This window comes from Carya illinoinensis, chromosome 9, assembly GCF_018687715.1.
Source record: "Carya illinoinensis cultivar Pawnee chromosome 9, C.illinoinensisPawnee_v1, whole genome shotgun sequence".
NCBI classification, from domain to species: Eukaryota; Viridiplantae; Streptophyta; class Magnoliopsida; order Fagales; family Juglandaceae; genus Carya; species Carya illinoinensis.
The window spans coordinates 29649667-29672125 of record NC_056760.1 but is presented as its reverse complement, the minus strand read 5'-3'; the positions used below and the strand labels follow the sequence as shown (position 1 = coordinate 29672125).

The 22459-nt window shown below is 39.8% G+C and overlaps 1 protein-coding gene across 3 annotated transcripts in view; it reads left to right on the top strand.

Annotated features, from left to right (window-relative positions):
* Positions 1-22459, top strand: part of LOC122276435 (TATA-binding protein-associated factor BTAF1) — a 60419-nt gene that overhangs the window by 32816 nt on the left and 5144 nt on the right. For all 3 annotated transcript variants that reach the window (XM_043086144.1, XM_043086143.1, XM_043086146.1), the window contains exons 12-21: positions 4576-4787; positions 6097-6334; positions 6533-6706; positions 8214-8639; positions 8737-9180; positions 9404-9523; positions 9608-10075; positions 18557-19095; positions 21472-21964; positions 22037-22105. In XM_043086144.1, coding sequence (XP_042942078.1) covers positions 4576-4787; positions 6097-6334; positions 6533-6706; positions 8214-8639; positions 8737-9180; positions 9404-9523; positions 9608-10075; positions 18557-19095; positions 21472-21964; positions 22037-22105 — 3183 coding nt within the window. The remainder of the gene's footprint in view (positions 1-4575; positions 4788-6096; positions 6335-6532; positions 6707-8213; positions 8640-8736; positions 9181-9403; positions 9524-9607; positions 10076-18556; positions 19096-21471; positions 21965-22036; positions 22106-22459) is intronic.

Genomic DNA, 22459 nt, shown 5'->3' with positions numbered 1-22459 from the left:
GGGCAACCATCAAGGAACACATCGTGCACTTTTACGACCAGTTGCTTAAAGAGCAACATTCCTGGCGGCCTAAGGTAGATGTGTTAACTTTTGACTCTATTGATGCATCAAGTGCAGCGTGGTTAGAAAGGCAGTTTGAAGAGGAGGAAGTGCTTAAAGTTTTAAAAGGGATGGAAAAAGACAAGGCCCCAGGCCCCGACGGTTTCACTATGGCTTTCTTTCAAGCTAGCTGGGACATCGTCAAAGAGGACATTATGAAGGTTTTTTTCGAATTTCACTCTTTCTTGAAATTTGAGAAAAGTCTCAATGCCTCCTTTATCGTCCTTATTCCAAAAAAGGCAAGCTCGGTAGAGGTGCAAGACTTTCGCCCCATTAGCTTGGTGAGTGGGGTTTACAAAATTATTTCCAAAGTGCTAGCCCAGTGGATGAGCACCGTTATGGGAAAGATCATATCGAAGTCTCAAAATGCCTTTGTGAAAGGGAGGCAAATTCTCGACTCCGTTCTAATTGCCAACGAATGCTTAGAAAGTCGGGTCAAATCTGGTATTCCGGGTATCCTGTGCAAGCTGGATATGGAGAAAGCTTTTGATCATGTAAACTGGGATTTTTTGATACACATACTTGGCAGGTACGGTTATGGGGAAAGGTGGTGTCAATGGATGAAACATTGTATCTCAACTGTCAGATTCTCCTTTTGGTTAACTGCACTCCCGAAGGCTTCTTCAATAGCTCCCGGGGCCTACGGCAAGGAGACCCTTTATCACCTCTCCTTTTCATCTTAGTAATGGATGTTTTAAGCAAAATGTTACATAGAATGGTGGAGGGTGGTCACATCTCGGGTTTCTCAGTGGGCGGCTCCACCCATGGTAATCTCTCTATTTCTCATCTTCTCTTTGCCGACGACACTCTGATCTTTTGCGAGCCAGACCCTGATCAGATCCGCTCTCTTAGGGCTCTATTGTTCTGTTTCGAAGCCGTCTTCGGACTCAAGGTCAACCTTGCAAAATCTGAAATGGTTCAAGTTGGTGAGGTCAACAATCTAAGTGAGTTGGCTGTTTTTCTGGGCTGCAAGGTTTCATCCTTGCCTATGAAATATCTAGGTCTCCCTTTGGGGGCCTCCCACAAATCCAAGTCCATGTGGGATGGGGTGGTCGAGAAAATTGAAAGTAAACTTGCGGGATGGAAACGACTTTATCTATCCAAAGGTGGCAAAGTCACTCTTATTAAGAGCACTCTATCTAATCTTCCCACATATTTCCTCTCTCTTTTCCCCTTGCCTGCAAGTGTGGCACATAGATTGGAGAAGACCTTCCGTGATTTCCTATGGGGTAGTTTGGAAGATGTGAAAAGATTCCATTTGATCAAATGGGAGAAAGTATGCACACCCATGGAAAATGGTGGATTGGGGCTCCAAAACTTGAGAATTCTCAACAGGGCACTACTTGGTAAATGGCTATGGAGATACCATAGGGAACGAGACGCCCTTTGGAGAGAAATTATCGACAGCAAATATGGGAGCTTGAGAGGTGGTTGGTGTTCCAACGCAGTAAGAGGGGCTTATGGAATAGGTGTGTGGAAATTCATACGCAATGGCTGGGAAGCTTTTTTTGCTAATTGCAGATTGGTGGTGGGAAGGGGCAATCAAGTTAGTTTTTGGCATGACACTTGGTGTGGCGAGTTTGCTTTGAAGATCACTTTTCCTTCCCTGTACAAGATTGCGTCTGATAAGGAGGCCACAGTTGCTGATAACTCCAACAGCTCTTCTACCTTCACGCATTGGTCAGTAAGATTCATCCAAGCGGCACAAGATTGGGAATTGGGAGACATTGCTGATTTCTACAGTGCGTTACAAGCATTGAAGCTACATGCTAATAGAGAAGATCACCTCCTTTGGTCGCCCACGGGAAATGCACGTTTCTCAGTACGTTCCTTTTACAAGGTACTTTCGGCACACCCCTCCACTGCATTCCCTTGGAAGAGCATTTGGAGGACTAAGGCACCTTTAAAAGTGGCCTTCTTCGTATGGCTAGCATCTCACGGGAGTATACTGACTATCGATAAACTGAGAAGACGTGGCCTCTACCTAATGGATTGGTGCTTTATGTGCAAACACAACAGCGAGACAGCAGACCATTTACTTCTTCATTGTGAAGCTGTCACGGCATTATGGGATGACATCTTTACAAGACTAGGCTTGGCATGGGTAATGCCTAGAAAGGTGGTTGATCTTTTGGCTTGTTGGAGAGGAATCCGGGGCAAGGGGCAGATCGCAGACATTTGGAAAATGGTGCCACTTTGCCTAATGTGGTGCACATGGACCGAGAGGAATAGTCGCTGTTTCGAGGATAAGGAGCGATCTCCGGAAGGTTTTAGGGCTTTCTTTTACCACACTTTAGTTTTATGGGCATCCTCTATTGTACTGAATGGCACTTCTTTTTCTGAACTTTACGCTGCTCTTTGCAGCTCTTAGCCTGTAGCAAGGCTCTTTGTATACCCCCTGTGTACTTGGGCCTTGCCCTTTTCTTTTCTAATATATTTCTTCTTACTTATCAAAAAAAAAAATGTTGGCATGTTGGGCTAGACAATTCAGAAGACAGTGGTGGTCATAGTTGGAAAGCATAGATGTCTCCCACTTTCCACTATCTATTTTCAAAGCATAGTACTTTTTTCAATAAGCATAGTATGGGGTATCACAATCTCCCCCCATAATTTCTTGATGTCTTGTGGAGCCATTCCATCTAAGTTCCACACTTTTAGTTTGAATAGATGTTGATACCATTTGTAACACAAAGGAGGCTTAAGCCACATCTAGGCCGTACTCCAAAAGGACTAATCAATAGTACAATTGGAGCTCCATTGGAATCAAAACCATCTCCCTCCACCGCACTGTGGGATTTGATACCATGAACACCCCCCCCCCCTCCCCCCGGCGCACGGCTATCTTAAATTTTAGACATTCTTGTATGACCATTCCATTGTTGATTGCATAGTTCAAGTCCCACATTTCTAGTTGGAATAGACCACAATACCATTTGTAACTCCTCTAGGGAAGCCCAAGCGACATCTAGACCCTACTCTAAAAGGCTAATCAATGGTACAATCGGAGCCCCTCTGGAATCATTATAAAGGGCAAAACATTCTCTCTCCCATAGTGTGGGATCTCATACACCACTAACACTCATTATCGGTAAGGTAACACAATTCCCCCCTGAAATTCCTAACATCCTTGTCGGGTCATTCCATCGTAGTTGGCATAGCTCTAGTCTTGCACTTTTGGTTGGAATAGGCTATGATATTGTTTGTAACATTGCAAGGGAGGCCCAAGCCACATATGGGCTCTTCTCCGAAAGAACAAGTTAGTGTTATCGTTGAAGCTCCATTAGAATCATCATGAAGAGCAAGAACTTCTTCCTCCCATGTTTCAAAAGGATTAGTCAATTGAAATCAGCACAAAGAGTAAGAACTTTTCCCTCCTTCCTTTTGAGCAATGTGAGATCTCATTCACCACCTATACTCAATATGCAATATGGGATCCCATTCACCACCTATACTCACTCAATATAGGGTATCGCGCACTCTCCTACCCTTTATTCCTGACATTCTTGTCGGGTCATTCAATAATAGGTAGGATGGCTCAAGTCCCACATAATTGCTATTGGCTCTAATACTATTTGGAACACCAAAGGAATGCTCAAACCACATTTGAGCTCATACTCTAAAAAGACTAGTGAATCGTACAATTTGAGATTTTATATTATTTTCCATGTCCATTTGAGCCCATATTCTTATTTTCCATGCCCATTTGGGAACATCATTTCTTTTGTACGAGTAAATGTGATGTTATTGGATCTCAGTGGATGCCCCTCAACATTAGAAGAAAAAACAAGCAGAAACCCCAATTTTACACAATATGAGTGACCACCCAAATAAATAGGTTTCTAATGAAAAAAAAAACTAAAAAATTTAAGCTCGGCCACTTATTTCTCAGAGTCCTCGTAGCAAAATCTTCACACTCTTTCCATATACACCATATTAGCAAGAAGGAATTGATTTCCGTAGAACCTCACAATGTTGGTGACCAAACTGTCCTTTCCAACACGCAAGTGCCAACTTTTTCTTTTTGTAATGGCCATGTGATCTCCAATGTCTTGTTGAGTAGCCTTGTTTATTTACAACCCTAGTCATTCCCTTGGTAATTAATGCCATTGTGCATTGGAAGCATTTTAGGTGATTGTTTGCCATACATCCTTACTGATTAATCAAAACCCTATGGACCTAGATTTTTTCACAAAGTTGGAAGTTGGAACTCCTTCTTGGTGTGCATAAAAGATAGGAGAAAAGTACACTACTTTGAATAGCACGTAGGCAACAAGTACAATAATTAATGGCTTAAATAGGTAAATGCATCACTGAGGATTGTATAACTTTAGTTTGGTTGGTTAGTAACGAGTTCTCAGTTTGTATTTTCAGTTGTAACCATGCATTCGGTTAATGCAACTCATACTCTTTTTTCTTTTCATTTACATTGTGATCAATTACTTTAATTGTATCTCATGGTTCTTTTTGTTAAATTAGGAGATGCTTCATGACTTGCTTGGCAGCATTCTCCCTGCATGTAAAACTGGGTTGGAGGACCCTGATGATGATGTTCGAGCAGTTGCTGCAGATGCTTTAATACCCACTGCAGCTGCCATTGTCGCTCTTGAGGATCATGTTTTGCATCCTATTGTGATGCTACTTTGGGATATATTACTTGATTTGGATGATTTAAGTCCATCCACTAGCAGGTATTTTACTGATTAAGTTTTCTCCAGGTTACTTGGGTTTAACTAATTGCATCTGTAGTATGCATCCCTCCCCACTCCCCATTCTACCCTAAATTCCAAAAATCTGCTGTTGTTCCCACTTTTTTGGGCATTGTATGTAATTATCAGGACTAGTAAGAAATTACCAATCGACTTTCAGTTCAGGTAGATGCTTTTCCCCTCCTTTAGTGTCAGCTGTATGCATGCACTCCTGATGAGTTTTCCTAGTTGCATCTGTGGCATATAAGCGTTAGTTATAGTAATTGTTTAATACATAAATCCAAACTTCCCAACGCACACATGTGGTGATGTACAACCACCTACTCAACACACACACAGACGCTCCCCAACTTTATAGAATATCTTCACATGTCTGAAATCGGAGGTCCTCTTTGAAAAAAAGGCAAGGTTATTATCCTGTTTTATGCTTTAGCCCATCTGTCACTCTCCTAGAATCTGTCTGCCCATCTATCTTGTTGGCGAAGAGAGAGCAAGACAGAAGATCCTTTTGTCTTGTTATATTCATCAAGTGCTCTTCCTCGTTTTGGCCCCTTTTTTTTCTTTTCTTTTTCCTTCTTCTTAAGAGGCGATTCTTGAACATTGGCAGAAGATATTCATCAAGTGCGCACACACATTGTATTGGCAAGTTACACAAACACCAATGGACGTTGAATCTAGGATCTTACTATCCATCCCATTCCTATAGGGCAGAAGATAAGAGATTTTGTTGTCTTGTTAAAATTCTTATGTTTATTCCACCTGTTTGTTGACTAGATTACAAACATAGATATTATAATTTATGCATACAGATCTCCTACAATCATTTATTGCATTTGGGCAAGTAAATTATGGTTATAGGGTTGTTGATGGTTGGAGAATATGGAGCTTTGAAACCAAGAAGTTGAAGATATGTGTAAAGCATTAGTGAACTCTTTCAGAAATTTCCTCAAAGAGTATCATTCTTGAGGTGCTGCTCTTGGTACATAAAAGAATTGTAGTGGACCACAATAATCGTAAGCGCGGTGTCATGGTGCCCATAGGCAAGGTTAAGGGGGCAGACTTGGTGGATTACTTGGTTGTATGTGGTATCATTGCAGATGTATTTCTTGGAATGCTTCTGGATTTTATCAAATTGGTTTTTATGTACCAATAATTGTATTTTTTAAAGTGGTTTCTCCGGCTCATTCTTTTCTGATCAGTCCTTGAGTGGGGTGCTTTCTGATATCTATTTTTGAGACATGACATTGAATACACTATATGTTGAGAATCATTTTTGCAAGCTTGTTTGCAGTGTAATGAATCTTTTGGCGGAAATCTATTCCCAGGAAGAGATTATTCCTAAGATGTTTGGAGCTTTGACATTGAGAGAGACCCAGGAATTTGATCTAAATGAAGCAGACCGTGGTGATGAGGCTAGAGTAGTAATTTCACAGGAAAATCCTTATATGTTATCCACACTTGCCCCACGGTTATGGCCATTTATGAGGCACAGTATCACATCAGTTCGTTATTCAGCTATTCGGACTCTGGTAAACTTTTTATGCTTTTCTGTCTTTGTTATTTTCATGTATGTATTGATTATAAATTAAATCTACATTCCTGTCTTTAAAACTTTTCACTACCTAGTGTGCAACATTTAACCTCCATGATCACAAGCAACATTTTGCTCCAGACATTATGTTTCTTTGTAGTTATCGTTTTGTTTCATATAAAATATCAACTTGCAGGAGCGGTTGCTTGAAGCAGGTACAAAAAGGAATGTTCCTGAGCAGACTGTGACTTCATTTTGGCCCTCTTTTATTTTGGGTGATACCCTTAGGATTGTTTATCAGAATTTGCTGCTTGAATCAAATGATGAAATCTTGCAATGCTCGGAGAGGGTTTGGAGGCTCCTTATTCAGGTTCTTTTCATTTATGAGATTGGATGACTTTCATAAGCTGCATCTGTCCTTTCATTCCAATTTGCGGGTCTGGAATCCTTTGTTTTGGAAATAAAGGATCTAGATCGGAAAAATTTTCAGTTTCAGTTCTGTCAAAAAAACACATTTGTTAATTATGTTTCAGTTATAACAGATTTTGTCAATTTATTCTTTACTTTTGAGTTGGTTTGTTCTTTACTTTCATGACGCATGGTTGAGTGAATACCATTTCTTCTTTTGTTTGATTAATTGTGAAGTGTTGATAAACTTATGATATTTTATTTGTTGTCATGATTAGTTGCTGATTAAAATTTGTATAGAACTTCTAGACGCACCGCTGACATCAATGGTAAAGGAACGGGCCAAATGCCATATACTAGCATCAGCAAGAACCTTGTTGAAATATTGCTAAGAGAAGGTTTTGTTGAAAACATGAGGAAACATAAAGTGAGCAACAAATATGCTTTTGGTTTTAGCCCTGTGACGTATAAGGAACAGGAAAGAACCAATTAAAATTGTTTGAAATTTAAAATGGATTAATCAGCCTTGTCTACGAATCTATTCGAATTGTCAACAGATTCCTATAGAGTTTGATTGCATGGTTTTTTTCCTTTTTACTTCTCAGGAAATAATAACGGACTGAGAGGCACAACTAGAGGAACTGGTCATGTATAAATATGGGTTTTTTGTTAACTTCAATCTCTTTAGAAGATAAAACTTAGTCCATTTTAAAGTGAACCGAGTATTATGATCTTTTTTTTTACCGCATCAAGGTAAGGGCCTCCGAATACACCCTGTACCCCAAATACAACACACCCTTTAGAATGGTGTATCCAGTAACCTGAGGGATTTTCTAATGAGGAATCGAATTCAGGATGTTTGATTTTGAGCTCATCCCATGCCCGTCCATTGACCATTAGCATGGGCATGGTTTGCAACCTACTTAAAAGCCTGTGCGAACTTAATAACCAGATAATTTGTAATCGGTGGATGAAACTCATAGAAGATCATTAAGTATACCATTATTTCATGCTTGGGGTTTCAGAGAAAACATGCATTCTTTGAAGTTGTTTGTACATAATTCTGAAATGGATAAATATTGAACTTCAGGATCCATTAGCTGCATCCTATATTATATTTTGAAATCTGTTCCCTCCACTGATTCTCTAAATGTAACTGATGGAAAGATTTCCAGATGGACTTATTCAAGATGGAACTCTCTTTAACTGTAATAAGGATGAATCTAATTTCTTACAGCAAAATTTCCAGTTCTAAGTAGAAACTATTATATTATATTTTTTCAGAATTGTTTTAATGTAAATTGTTAGTTTGCAGAAAATGTTTTCTAATTCTAGGAACTAATTTATCTATTTTGCTATTATTTCTTAGCAATGCTTGTGGAGTGAATGAGTTACCTCTTTCTGACGTTTATTTCTTAACTTTTTGCATTTTCTTTCTTAATATTTTTTCTCTTTTTTATTAATGCCAGTGCCCAGTGGGGGACTTGGAAACTGCTGCAAGATTATATATGTCTTCTTGGATAGAACTTGCAACAACTCCATACGGTTCAGCATTAGATTCTTCAAAAATGTTTTGGCCCATTGCCCTTCCTCGAAAGAGTCATTTTAGAGCAGCAGCCAAAATGAGAGCTGTGAAACTTGAAAATGAGTCCTCTAGAAACATCAGCTTGGAATCTGGATGTGGAACTATTCCACAAGAAAGAATTGGGGAGACTCCTACCGATTCTGTTAAGATAATCGTTGGTGCTGATGTGGAAATGTCAGTAACTCATACCCGAGTGGTTACAGCGACAGCATTGGGAACTTTCGCTTCTAAGTTGCAGCAGGGGTCTGTTCAATATGTTATTGATCCACTGTGGAATGCTCTTACCTCTTCTTCTGGGGTCCAGCGACAGGTACTAGTTGTACTTTTTGTGTCTGAACTGAGATTCAAGTTTGCCCCTTTCCCTCTACTCTTCTGTTCATATTTTAACTCTTTCTATAATCCATCAGGTAGCTTCTATTGTTCTTATTTCCTGGTTTAAAGAAATAAGAAACAGGGGTGTCTGTGGAATCCCAGAAATCTCACCTAATTTTCCCAGTCATCTCAAAGAAAGGTTGTTGGATTTGTTGGCATGCTCTAACCCTGCATTTCCTACAAAAGATTCACTTCTTCCTTATGCCGAGCTTTCAAGAACATATTCTAAGATGCGTGGTGAAGCTACCCAACTGTTACGTGCTATTGAATCATCTGATATTTTTAAAGATTTGTTGACTACTATTAATGTTGATTTGGAAATCTTGAGTGCTGATGATGCAATCAATTTTGCATCAAAAGTTCCAACCATGCATAATGAGAATGTTGGGAATGAATGTCTGGGAGGGAACATTGTTGACGATGTGGAGTCGTCAAAACAACGACTTATGACAACTTCAGGATATTTGAAATGTGTTCAGGTATGTATTTCTTGCTGCTGTAACTTTGGAATTGTCAAATTCTCAATCTAAACTACAGGGTGTATCTTTTGTGATCACTCATTTCACACATATTTTGATTAACATGTAACCCTGTTAGATTTTTAAGTCAGTTTTAAAGTTTGATTTCTCAGAAGAACCAATATTTTTCTACTTTTATTATATGACATGCTCAATTCTTACATTTTTTTGGAATAATTGGCAGAGTAATCTGCATGTTACTGTCTCTGCCTTAGTTGCTGCTTCAGTTGTGTGGATGTCAGAGCTCCCTGCACGACTTAATCCTATTATTTTGCCTTTGATGGCTTCAATAAAAAGAGAGCAGGTAGTATGTTGGTTGTGAATGCTATTTTGATGGTGCACTGGCATCTTTTGGTTGCTTCTAATCTGTCTTGTGTGCTTTCTGAAGGAGGAACTACTGCAGCAGAAGGCCGCTGAGGCACTAGCGGAGCTTATTTGTCATTGTGTTGCACGTAGACCCAGCCCAAACGACAAGTTAATCAAGAATATTTGTAGTTTAACCTGCATGGATCCTGGTGAGACTCCTCAAGCAGGAGACATCAGTTCCATAGAGTTAATCAATGATCAAGGTCTCTTATATTTCGGAACTAGTATGGCCAAACAGAAGTCAAAAGTTCAAATGCTGGCTGGTAGTGAAGATCGGTCAAGGGTTGAGGGCTTTATTAGCAGACGTGGGTCTGAAGCTGCATTAAGGCATCTCTGTGAGAAGTTCGGTGCTTCATTATTTGATAAGCTTCCCAAACTGTGGGACTGCCTTACTGAAGTTCTTAAGCCTCACAGTAATGAGGATGACAAGCAAGTTATGCTAGCTACTGAATCCATCAAAGATCCTCAGATCTTGATAAATAATATCCAGGTTATTATTATCGTTGTATTTTGCTTCTTTCATTGCTTAAAGTTTTTTAGTATTATGATATCTGAGCATGTAGAGAGAACGATTTTATTGTTGCCAGGGTAGTTTTGTATCTAAAAACCTTTCATCTGCGTAAGTATCTGGCTATCAGCATTTATGCACTGGATATTATGAGTCGCTAGTGTAGTCTGTTGTCCCTGTGTCTGATACTAAGGATGCATATGAAACTAGGTTCTAAATATGCACACGAGTCACTATCTATTAGTGTCCACTATGAATCTTTCTTTTTGTGCCACTACCACAGGTGGGATTACCAATTAATTTGGGTAAATATAATGCACATGGAAATCCTTCTTTGTTTTACTTACCTTGCAACATCTCTTAGCGGCTCTCTCTCTCTCTCTCTCTCTCTCTCTCTCTCTCTCTCTCATGTACGATTATTTTAATCTTCATCTTTTTTTCTTCTTCTAAATTGCTGTTTCTTTTCATTTCAATATTCATTTCTTCTATTCTTTTCTCTCTTTTTTTCGTTGTTTTCTGGGCTGTTCTTGGTACTGTTTTGTTTGATGGATGTGTCAGGAGCTCTTTGAGCTTAAAAAAGAAATTCGCAGTGGTGGAGAATCATTGAGAGCAGTCGTAGGGGGTCACTAAGTTGATTTCCATTGTTGATGTTGCTGCTATGGAATGGTTGGCATCTGTGGTGGGAGCTCCTTGGCTCTTTGGAGTTTTAAAAAACTCGAAGGAAAGGGAATCAAGTGTTGGCGGTTCAAAGATGTCACAATAGTTATGGCAGGTTTCTGTCTTTGTTGGAGTATGGACAAGAAAGAAGGCGTGGCTTCATCCTTGTTCCAGAAGGGCCAAAGGGCGAGAGGGGTGGAGGAGGTTTGAAGAATCCTTGAGAGTGGCTGTTTCTTCTTCCTCTGTTTTGGATGTTAAACATAGAGTACCTGAGAAGGTTGCATCACAGTCTTATGTTGAAGAGGGACGGAAGGGGACCTTTGTAGAGGTTTTGAAGATGCCGCTACCATGTATGGAGGAAAGTAGGGAGGTCCGGTGGAAGTTTGGTTGGAAGATCTTGCATTCAGGATGGCAATCATTGCAGGAGCCTATTCATATTCTCAAGGGTGATGATGGTCTGAATTCTCATGAAGGCTCGCCAGGGGATGGGAAGGATTTCTCGCTGAAGGCCATGTACGATGCGTTAATGGATATGAAATCTAATTTGGATCTTACGCCGAAGTGGGTTAAATTGGGCTTGGGCCCTACGGGCTCTAAAGGTAATAAGGGATTGGATACTCAGAAGGGTGTTATGAAGGGTGGGTAGGCTTCGGGTTTGGGCATAAGAGGGATGATAGTTTGAAGTGTAAAAATATAGTGAATTGGCCGGGCCTTGTTAAAAGCCCTAAACAGTGTGGAAGGCTAAGACTTGAACTAATGGTATTAGTTATATCGGCGTATCAGGAGTCCCAGGTGAGTCTAGCACGACGGCGCCACTACTTGATCCGATGGTCTCAGAGGTTGCACAAACTATTTCGCTGGTCACTAGCGACTCCTCTAGTTGTGTGTCGGAAATGTTGTTGCCGCCAGAGGTGGAAGAGGGCAAAATAGTGGTATGGGATGCAGTAAAGGATTTGGTGAGTAGAGAAGTTTTTAATCCGTTCATTTCTTTGGATCCTCTGGTTAATGGAGTGCATTTGTTGGACTCAGTTCCTTTGTTATTAAAGCCTCTTCATCCAGTTGAAAATCTGCTTCTTGAGATGGACAATAGCTCGGTTTTGGGTATTTTTGGAGATTTACAGCAGGAGTAATCTCCTGGAGGGAATGTGGTTGAGCCCAATTTACAATTGGAATTATATGAGGGGGAAAGCTTCGATGAGGATGTGGGTAGCCTGACTCCTATACGTACCCTCCTGCCTCATGCTTCCACCAGAAATGCCTCGGATTGGGTTTTAAAAAAGGTTGAAGAAGGCATGTGTGGGGATGTCATGTGAAGGGTTTGAAGAGTAGTTTAAGGCTCTTCTTGTTGCTATTGAAGTAGGAAGATCAATGGCTTTGAAGTCTGCCGCAAAAAAGGACAGGGAGTTGAAATGATTAAAACGCTCCATTAATTATGATAATAAGGACGGAAGTGTGGGGAGGGACAGGCTGAAAGGGAGGTGGTCTTGGTCATCAAATGAAGCCTAAAATTCTCTCTTGGACTGTAAGGGGGATTAATGATGTCAACAAGCGTCTCCGTATTAGATCCCTGCTTCGTAACTGGAAAAATTGTCTTCAAGAAACTAAGTTGACTTTTATTGATAGAAACATCATTCGTAGTTTGTGGGGATGTTCTTTTGTGGGTTGGAGTTATCTTGCTTCATTGGGTGCTTCAGGAGGTGTGTTGTTGATGTGGGATAAGAGAGTGGTGGAGTTAGTAGAGGAATGTATTGGGAATTATTCTATGGCTGGTTCTTTTAAAAATATTGAGGATGGGTGGAGGTGGGCTTTTGCGGGTGTGTATGGGCCTAATATGGATAGGTATAGAAGTTTTTTGTGGGAGGTGCTGGCAGGTCTGTATTACTTGTGGGATTTGCGTGGGGATTAAGATTGATAGTGTTTGCATGGGGATTTTAATATTGTTTGGTTTCCTAGTGAGAGGGCGGGTGCATCTATTTTGTCTGTGGCTATGGAAGATTTTTCGGAGCTGATTTTTTATTATCTGAATCTTGTGGATCTTCCATTGGTAGGGGGAGTATATACATGGTATAATAGTAGATGGTGGTCAAGGTTGGATAGATTTCTAGTCTCTCCTTCCTGGGAGACTCATTATCCGGATTTATGTCAGAAGAGGTTGCCACGTGTTTGTTCTAATCATTTTCCCATTTTGCTTGACTGTGGTGGCTTACATGGGGGTATGCATTATTTCAAATTTGAGAGAATATGTGGCTTGCAGCTGATGGATTTGTGGAGAAGGTAAGGAATTGGTGGGCCTCTTATTCCTTTTTGGAACTCCTAGTTGTATATTGGCAGGTAAACTCAAAGCTCTAAAGTTTGATTTAAAGAAGTGGAATAATGAAGTCTTTAGGCATACTGAAGTGCAGAAAAATATGCCTTGGGATGAGTTGCACGCTTTGGAGGATGGGGAGGAAAATGAGGAGTCCTTGTTAAGGAAGAATGAGGTGGTGACTGAAGTTGAGAAGGTTTTGTTGATGGAAGAAATTTCTTGGAGGCAAAAATCAAGGGTACTTTGGTTGAAAGAAAAGAAGGAGAGAGGGAAGGGAGAGAAGGGAAGGGGGGGAGAGGATGGGATAGATGCACTAAGTTTTTTCACAAGATGGCTAATTCACATAGGTGCAATAATGCCATTGAGGTACTTCTTTCCAGTACCAATGTGCTTCATTCCCTTGATGAGATTCAAGATCACATTGTTCAGTGTTATAAAGATCTTCTAACCGAGATAGGGGAGTGGCATCCTAAGCTGGATGGTCTGAATTTTGATCAGCTGGATTTCTGTGTAGCAAGCTGGTTGGAGAGGCCGTTTGAAGGAAATGAGGTGTATTAGGTGGTGAGTGGAATGTGTAAAGATAAAGCTCCAGGTTCAGATGGTTTATCTGTGACTTTTTTTCAAGAGTGTTGGGATATAGTGTGAGAAGAAATTATGTCCGTCAATAATAATAACAAAGGTGCTATTTCAATTTCCCACTTATTATTTGCGGATGACACTCATTTCTTGTGATGCTGAAAGTGGACAGATTCAAGCTATAAGGACTGTATTATTGTGCTTTGAAGCTGTCTTGGGCCTCAAGGTGAACTTGGGCAAGTTGGAATTGGTACTGGTGGGTGATGTGAGGAATATTATCTTGGGCTTCTGTTGGGGGCATCGTTCAAAGCAAAAAATATATGGGGATGGAGTTTTTGAAAAGGTTGAGAAAAGATTGTCAGGTTGAAAATGGCTATACCTCTCAAAAGGGGGAAGATTAATTACCCTTATTAAAATCACCCTTTCCAATCTTCCCACTTATTATATTTCTTTATTCCCATTATCGATTGCTGTGGGAAACCAGATTGAGAAGTTGTTTAGACATTGTTGTGGGGTGGCATGGGAGAGGAGAATAAATTTCATCTTGTGAGTTGGCATAGGGTGTGCTGTCCAATTGTGAATAGAGCATTGGGGGTGCAAAATTTGGTTAATTTTAATAAGGCACTGTTAGGGAAGTGGTTGTGGAGGTATCAAATGGAAGAGGATTTGTTTTGGAGAGAGGTTATTGATCGAAAGTATGGATGTGATTTTTTTTTTTTTTTTGGTGTTGGGGGGTGGGGGGGATGGTGCTCTAAGGAGGTAGGGGGTCTTATGGTGTGTGCATAAGGAAATATATTAGAAAGGGACGGGGCAGTTTTGTAAAACATATTAAGTTTTGAGGTTGGAGAGGGTGCAAGAATTCTTTTTTGGTTCGGTCGTTTTCAGCATGGTTGGAAATCAGCAGGCTGCTGTTTCAGAGATGTTGAGTCGTGCTAATGGGACAGTGCATTGGAATGTTATTTTCACTAGAAATGTACAGGATTGGGAACTTGATGAGAATGCAGATTTTTTCAGTTTCTTGTATTTTCTTAATATAGGAGGAAATGAGAGGGATTGAATGCTGTGAAAACACTTGGGGAGCAAAAAGTTTTCAGTTAAATCTTATTATAAGGTGTTGTCTGTTTAGCAGCAATTCTCTTTTCCGTGGAATGAGTATTTGGAGGGCTTTGTGCCTTCTAAAGTTGCCTTTTTTACTTGGACAGCCGCACTCAGGAAGATTTTGACAGTTGACAATTTGAGGAAACATGGCATGATTGTTATGGAGTGGTGCTTCATGTGTACGCAAAATGGTGAATCAATTGATCATTTACTCTTACATTGTGAGGTTGATACGGAGTTATGGGTTGGTGTTCTTAGTAGAGCTGGGTTGAGTTGGGTTATGCCAATGAGAGTGGCGGATCTACTAGCATGTTGGAATAGGCAGCATAGTAGCTCTCAGTTGGCAGTGGTGTGGAGGATAATTCCTTTGTGCATAATGTGGTGTTTATGGATGGAAAGGAACGAGAGGTGCTTTAACAACAAGGAGCGAACTGTTGAGGGTATCTGGAAATTGCTTGTCTTCTTTGTTGCAGTGGTTTTTGGCTATTGTTCTTAAGGGAGTGAATGCTCATGAGTTTTTGTTTTCTTTTCAGCTTTCTAGAATGTAATTAGGTGCTTCTTTTGTATACTTCCTGTGTACATGAGCTTCTTAGAGAATCTGTGAAAGGTTCATTTGTCTTCAATATTTTTCAGCATTTTTAGTGTTTTTAAATTTCCATACCTCAAGTGATTGTTTCTAGAGTTATTTTTTTAGCATGTTGAAGATTTGCACGCTCATGATTTGGGATTTACAAGTGGCTTTTGATGCCTCACTAGCGTATGACTGCTGTATTGTTCTGTTGCGCTTAGAAAACTTTCAAGGCTGTCCGGGACGCACCATAATGCACAAGTGGAACCTGGAGCCTTGATTTTTTATTTGCTCAACCAAACTAAACCTCAATATTAAGGGGTTCAGTCCCATGAATCCTTCATCAACTATTTGAATTTTGATGTCAAAGTGGGAAAAAAAATCCTAAAATGTAAGAAATTAATACATTGTAAAACTTATAAAAAAAAATATAGTTATGGAGGTACCACTTGGAGGACTTTCAATAAAGCTCTGTCGGGGGAAATGGTTATGGAGGTACCACTTGGAGGGGGATTCGCTGTGGAAGGAAGTACTTTAGACACGGAAGTGCTTGGGGGGGTTGGTGTTACTTTTTTTTTTTGTTGGGGGGGGAGATGGCGTGGGCTTGTGGAAATTTATTAGGAGGGGTTGGTAGTGTTTCGAAAACCATATCCATTTTGTGGTTGGAGAGAGTATTACCAGAATCAGGTTTTTTCATGATGTTTGGTGTGGAGATCACGCTCTTGATAGAGCCTTCCGAGCTCTCTATAGTATTGCAGTTAACACGGATGCTTTTATGGTGGATTTGCTTTCATTTTCTCATGGTTCTCACCAGTAGAATGGCCTATTTCATAGGGATATTCATGATTGGGAATTGCATACCGTTTCAGAATTTTTCAGATTGATATACTCCACAGGAAATATAACGGCACAGGGGTGGGATAGGATACAGTGGAGGTCCAATGGCAGCAAGAAGTTTTCAGTTAAGGCGTATTACAAAATATTGGCATTATAAGGTAATGTACTCTGTCCATGGAAAAGTATTTTTTGGTCTTGTGTGCCTTCCCAAGTAGTTTTTTTCCATATGGATTGCTGCTCTTGAGAATATTTTGACCATGGACAACTTAAGGAAGAGGGGGCTCATTGTGATGGATTGGTGATATTTGTGCAAAAAACATGGAGAATCAGTGGATCACTTATTATTGCATTGTGAGGTGACAAGAGTGCTGTAGGATGAGATCTTTAGAAGAGTAGCTTGGGTAATGCCATTGAGGGTGGTTGATTTACTTGCTTGTTGGAAGGAGATTCAAGGCATTATGTGGTTTACTTGGTCGGAAAGGAATGGCGCGGTGCTTTGAAGATAGGGAGCGCACAATGACAGAGTTTCAGGATTTTTTTTGTACACATTATTGCTTTGGTTTTCAGCCATTGTGCTTAATGGAAACAATGTTCATGACTTCTTATCCTTAATTTAGCAATTCTAGAATGTATTTAGGCGTTCTTTTGTATACTTCTTGTGTACATGGGCTTTGCCTTTTTCATTCATATCAATGAAATTTACCTCTTACTTATTAAAATTTACCTCCTGTGTTTTTAACTAGGCACTATTAGGGAAGTGGCTATGGAGTTACCAAATGGAAAGGAACTCATTGTAGAGAGAGGTTATTGATCACAAGTATGGTTGTGCATGGGGGGATGGTTTTCTAAAGAGGGTAGGGGGGTCTTATAGAGTAAGCCTAGGAAAATTCATAAGAAAGGGGTGGAACACTTTTGAAAAATATCTCAAGTTTGAGGTTGCGTGATGGAGCACGAACCCACTTTTGGTTTGATGTATGGAGTGGAGAGAGCCCTCTTTGCACTATTTTTCCAGCGGTTTTTAACTCAGCTGGAAATAAGCAGGCCCCAATTTCAGTACTATGTCGTGCCAATGGGACGGTAACTTGGAATGTCACTTTTACAAGAAATGCTCAGGACTGGGAACTTTAAGAGCTTGCAGTTTTTTTCGGTTATTTGTATTCAGCAAAGCTGGGAGGCATGGGGGTGACCTTTTGTTGTGGACTCACACGGAGAAAAAAGTTCACTATTAAATCTTTTTACAAGGTTTTGACAATCCAACAGCCCACGTTCTTTCCGTCAAAGAGTATATGGAAGGTTTTAGTACCATCTAAGGTTGCTTTCTTTACCTGGACAGCTGCACATGGGAAGATTCTAACGGTTGATCATCTAAGAAAGCAAGGCATGATTCTCATGGAGTGGTGCTACATGTGCAAAAGGAGTGGGGAATCGATAGATCATTTGCTTTTACATTGTGAGGTGGCTGGGGAGGTATGGGCTGGTATCCTTCGTAGAGCTGGGCTGAGTTTGGTGATGCCTAAGAGTGTAGTGGATCTACTAGCATGCTGGAATAGGCCTCACAATAGCGCTCAACTGGCAGCAGTGTGGCAGATGATACCTTCGTGCTTAATGTGGTGTCTATGGTAGGAAACGAATGATAGGTGCTTTAACAACAAGGAGCGTGTAGGGTGGAAAAGTTGGAATTTTTTTGTGTTCTCTCTTTTTCCAATGGTTTTCTGCTATTGTTTTGAAGGGTGGGAATGTTCATGAGTTTTTATCTTCTTTTTAGTTTACTAGAATGTAATTTGGTGTCTCACTTTGTATACTTCTTGTGTACTTGAGCATTGCCTAGTTTCATTCTATTCTTGCATATATTTCCCTTTCAGCTTGTTCGGTGGACCTTAATTTTTCTTCAAATGTATGGTCCTCTCTTAAGGATCGGGGTCCCCTGCCATTGCTTTGGGCAACGGGATGGTGACATTGAGGAGAGAGAGAGAGAGGTGGGGCCCAGTTGGGCCTCCCTCTGCTAGGTTGGGTTCCTTTGCTAGTTGCTCAGACTAGGCTCCACATTTATCCTGGCAGCCATTAGCAGGGCTCTAATCCCTGAGATGATCAATCTGTTTTATCTAATTATGTATTTACCAAGCTATTATAGACTACTATTACTTTAGACTTCCATCATGAAAGAGTATCATGTGCAAGCCTGTGGCTTTTTTTTTTTTTTTTTTTTTCCGTTCAACAGTAGCTGTTTATGTTATCTATGGTTGTCATCATAAGCAGTGCGGGTTTAGTGAGGGTTGTAATGTTTACTAATTCTTGATGCCTGCCATTGCCTAAGTGAATCATTTGTCGACCCCCTCCCCCCCTGCTGGTCCACATGCAATGCACTAGTTATGGCTCATGGTATTGGTCTTAATTATTGAATTATATCATTTCTGATTTGCAGGTAGTACGTTCTGTTGCTCCTTTGCTAAATGAGGCATTGAAACCAAAACTGCTCACTCTTCTCCCTTGCATTTTTAAATGTGTTCGCCATTCTCACATTGCTGTTAGATTAGCTGCTTCTAGGTGCATCACTTCAATGGCCAAGTCAATGACTAAAGATGTGATGGGTGCTGTAGTTAAAGAAGCCATTCCTATGTTAGAGGACATGACTTCGGTGCATGCCAGACAGGGAGCCGGCATGCTCATTAGTTTGCTTGTTCAGGGATTGGGTGTGGAGCTGGTCCCTTATGCTCCTTTGTTAGTTGTTCCTCTCCTGAAGTGTATGAGTGATTGTGATCAGTGTGTCAGGCAGAGTGTGACCCATAGTTTTGCTGCCCTTGTGCCTCTTCTTCCATTAGCACGTGGCTTTCCCCCTCCTGATGGAGTGAGTGAAGATTTATCTAGAAATGCAGAAGATGCACGGTTTCTGGAGCAACTACTCGATAACTCCAATATTGATGATTACCAGCTGTGTATTGAACTGGCAGTTACATTGAGAAGGTACGCATGACGTGTTATTTTTACCAATTAAAGTCAAAATGTTTGTTGATGGTATGACCACATTGATGTACAACAACTAAAGTCAAATTGTTTGTTGATGGAATGTCCACATTGATGTACAACGTAGCTACAATCTTTAAATTTCATATGCGCTTCTTATACACATTTCAGGTTGCATGCATACAGCTCCATTGTATAAAGTGAATTCCGTGAACTACAAAATTTAAGGGATAGAGGTCATTAACCTGTTAAGCACAAAAGTCTGCCAGCTTTGGAGAAGCTAACTTCATTTGGAGTTTACTGAATTTTTTATATGCATGTGTGTGTGCGTGTGTGTATTTTATGTGATAGTTACAATGGTGTCTCTGACCAAGATTTTTGGAGCCTTTGAAGCTAGACCCACATATAATTGTGTAACACCCTCGGACCCATGTTTAATTGTATAATACTCTGGATATATAGTATAAGAGTGTGGTGAATGGGATTCCACGTTAGTTGGGAGGGTGAAGTTCTTACTATTTATAATAATTTCAAGAAGCTCCTATTGTAACATTGATTAGTCCCTTTGGAGTATAAGCTCAAACGTGGCATGGGCATTCTTTGGGTTCTTATAGATGGTATCAAAGTCAATCCCAACCAAAAGCTTAGAACTTGAGCTGTGCCACCTAACACGGAATGGTTTGACAAGGACTTCATGGATTTAAGCAGGAGAGATGATGACACCCTTGATATGTGGTGTAAGAGTGGTGACACAATGCTTGGGAGGGAGTTCTTGTGATCTATAATGATTCCAATTGTATGATTGACTAGTTCTTTTGGAGTATAAGCCCATTGTTGGCTTGGGCTTTCATTGGGTCACTACAACCCGCTTAAACCCAATAGTGTTTCTTGTGTGAACCCCTACAGTTCTCTACCAAGATCCTGAAAATCTTTGCTTGAGTTTTTCCACTTTCGATGACCAAGATAGTGTTTTCATTTGTGTTTAGAACAATTATGATGTTACTTCCAACTGGGATTGGTGATCTTCTGAAAATTCACGCCACAGCTTCCATTCAAAAGAAGCATGTTGAACGGTCCTTTTGGAATATAAGCCCATAAATGGCTTGGGCTTTCATGGGGTCGTTACAACCCACTTAAACCTGAAAGTGTTTCTTGTGTGAACCATACCTGAGTCACTTAACTTATGTTTTGATATAGCCCCTATGGTTCTCTACCAAGATCCTGAAATCTTTCCTTATTTATTCCACTTTCCTTAACCAAGATGGTGGTTTTATTTGTGGTTAGAACAATTAGGATGTTACTTCCAACTGGGACTGTTGATCTTGAAATTCACGCCACAATTAGAACAATTATGTTTTGTTTGGAAGTTTGTGAAAGATGTAATGATTAGATGAAAAAGTAGAAGATTTGAAATTGAGTTTGAGTGATGGTTGGCAAAGAAATGAGATTAGATGGGATGAGATGAAACCATCCCATCTTCCAAACAATCCCTTAGTCTGCCAAATACCGTTCCAAGGATTGGTATTGTTATTATGAGAGATGAGGAAATTATAGGAATGATGAAGATTGAACATCCCTCTCTCAAAAGGGTACATAAAAGTGTGCCTTCGTCTCCTCGTTCCAAACTAGCGAATGGAATAAACAAGGCATCTAGCTCCCTGTCTTCAACCACTCTGATAAAGCTTACATATCATCGAGCCAAATCACAGGATATCTCCAAATGGCCTGCAACCAAAATATCCTTGGCATGAGCAATACTGTACAAGTGTGAAAGTTCTCGTTATCAATTTTCACTTAGAGAATTTCAGTAGAAAGTTCTCTTATCATCGATCTTCGTGCTTTAGTGAATTGCTGTAGTTAGTAATGGGGCTTTTTTTTCCTGATTTTACATCCATCTCTTTTATTTAAAATCCTCTCTTTGGTAAGTAAACTCTCGTTTGTTTACTGAAACCTAAACTATCTCATCTCATCTCATCATTACAATTTTTTCAAATCCCCACACAAAATATAATAAAAAATTCAACCTTTTTAAATCCTTAAACAAAACTAATATTAAAAAATTATATTATAATAATATTTTATTCAACTTTCAACAAACATTTCATTTCATCTTATCTCATCTGAATTGTGTAACCAAACGAGGTTTGGACCTTTTTTTTTTTTTCCTATCTAGCTTTGTTAAATTGCTTAGTTTTGTAACTGGTTTGTTTGTAGTTTGATCGTACTATCAAATGTTGACCTCCTTTCTCATCCGAGCTAAATTCCTCATTTGGCTCTGGTTGAATGGCATTTCATCTGGGTTTAAGTGTTTGGTGTATGGTTCAAGACCAATCATTGATGTGCGAGTTACGTACATTTGTTTTTTGCTGTTTCTAGGTATCAACAGGAAGGTATAAATTGGTTGGCTTTTCTGAAACGTTTCAAGCTTCATGGCATCTTATGTGATGATATGGGTCTTGGTAAGACACTTCAAGCATCTGCAATTGTAGCATCTGACATTGTTGAGCATCGCACTTTGAACAATGGTGAAGATCTTCCATCATCTTTAATAGTTTGCCCATCAACCCTTGTTGGACACTGGGCCTTTGAGATAGAGAAATACATTGATGCTTCTGTAGTTTCTACTCTCCAGTATGTTGGTTCTGTTCAGGAGCGCATTTCTCTTCGAGGACATTTTAATAAGCACAATGTTGTCATAACATCATATGATGTTGTCCGTAAAGATATTGATCATCTTGGACAACTTTTATGGAATTACTGTATTTTAGATGAAGGACACATCATCAAGAATGCGAAGTCTAAAATTACAATTGCAGTAAAGCAGTTGAAAGCCCAACACCGGCTCATACTTAGTGGAACACCGATCCAGGTTTGTTACAGATGTATAAGATTCTAAAAATTAATACAGTTCATCTGAACAATGGTTGATCTTTTTGTGCAGAACAACGTCATGGATTTGTGGTCCCTTTTTGATTTCCTAATGCCAGGTTTTCTTGGGACAGAGAGACAGGTATTTTGTTCTGCCTCCTGACTTCTATCTCCTATGCACCATGTCTTCTTTACCTGGTTGTTTGAATGCTATTGGCCACTTGGATTCAGTCAATGGCCTCTATGCATAGATTGTGAACATTATGACGTGAAAAGAGATGTATGAAAATGAGGTTGTGTTCCTACATCATAAATGAAGCCTATTATGATGAACTAGAACTTTGCATTATAAATAAACGATGCACATATATGCTTTTAGCTTGATTGGAAATCATTCTGTGAATGTCATAGAAAACTTTAAATTTCAGCTGCACTTCTAATTGTCCTACACATTTTATGACTACCTTGATTTTTTGTACTGCATTCAATATTACTA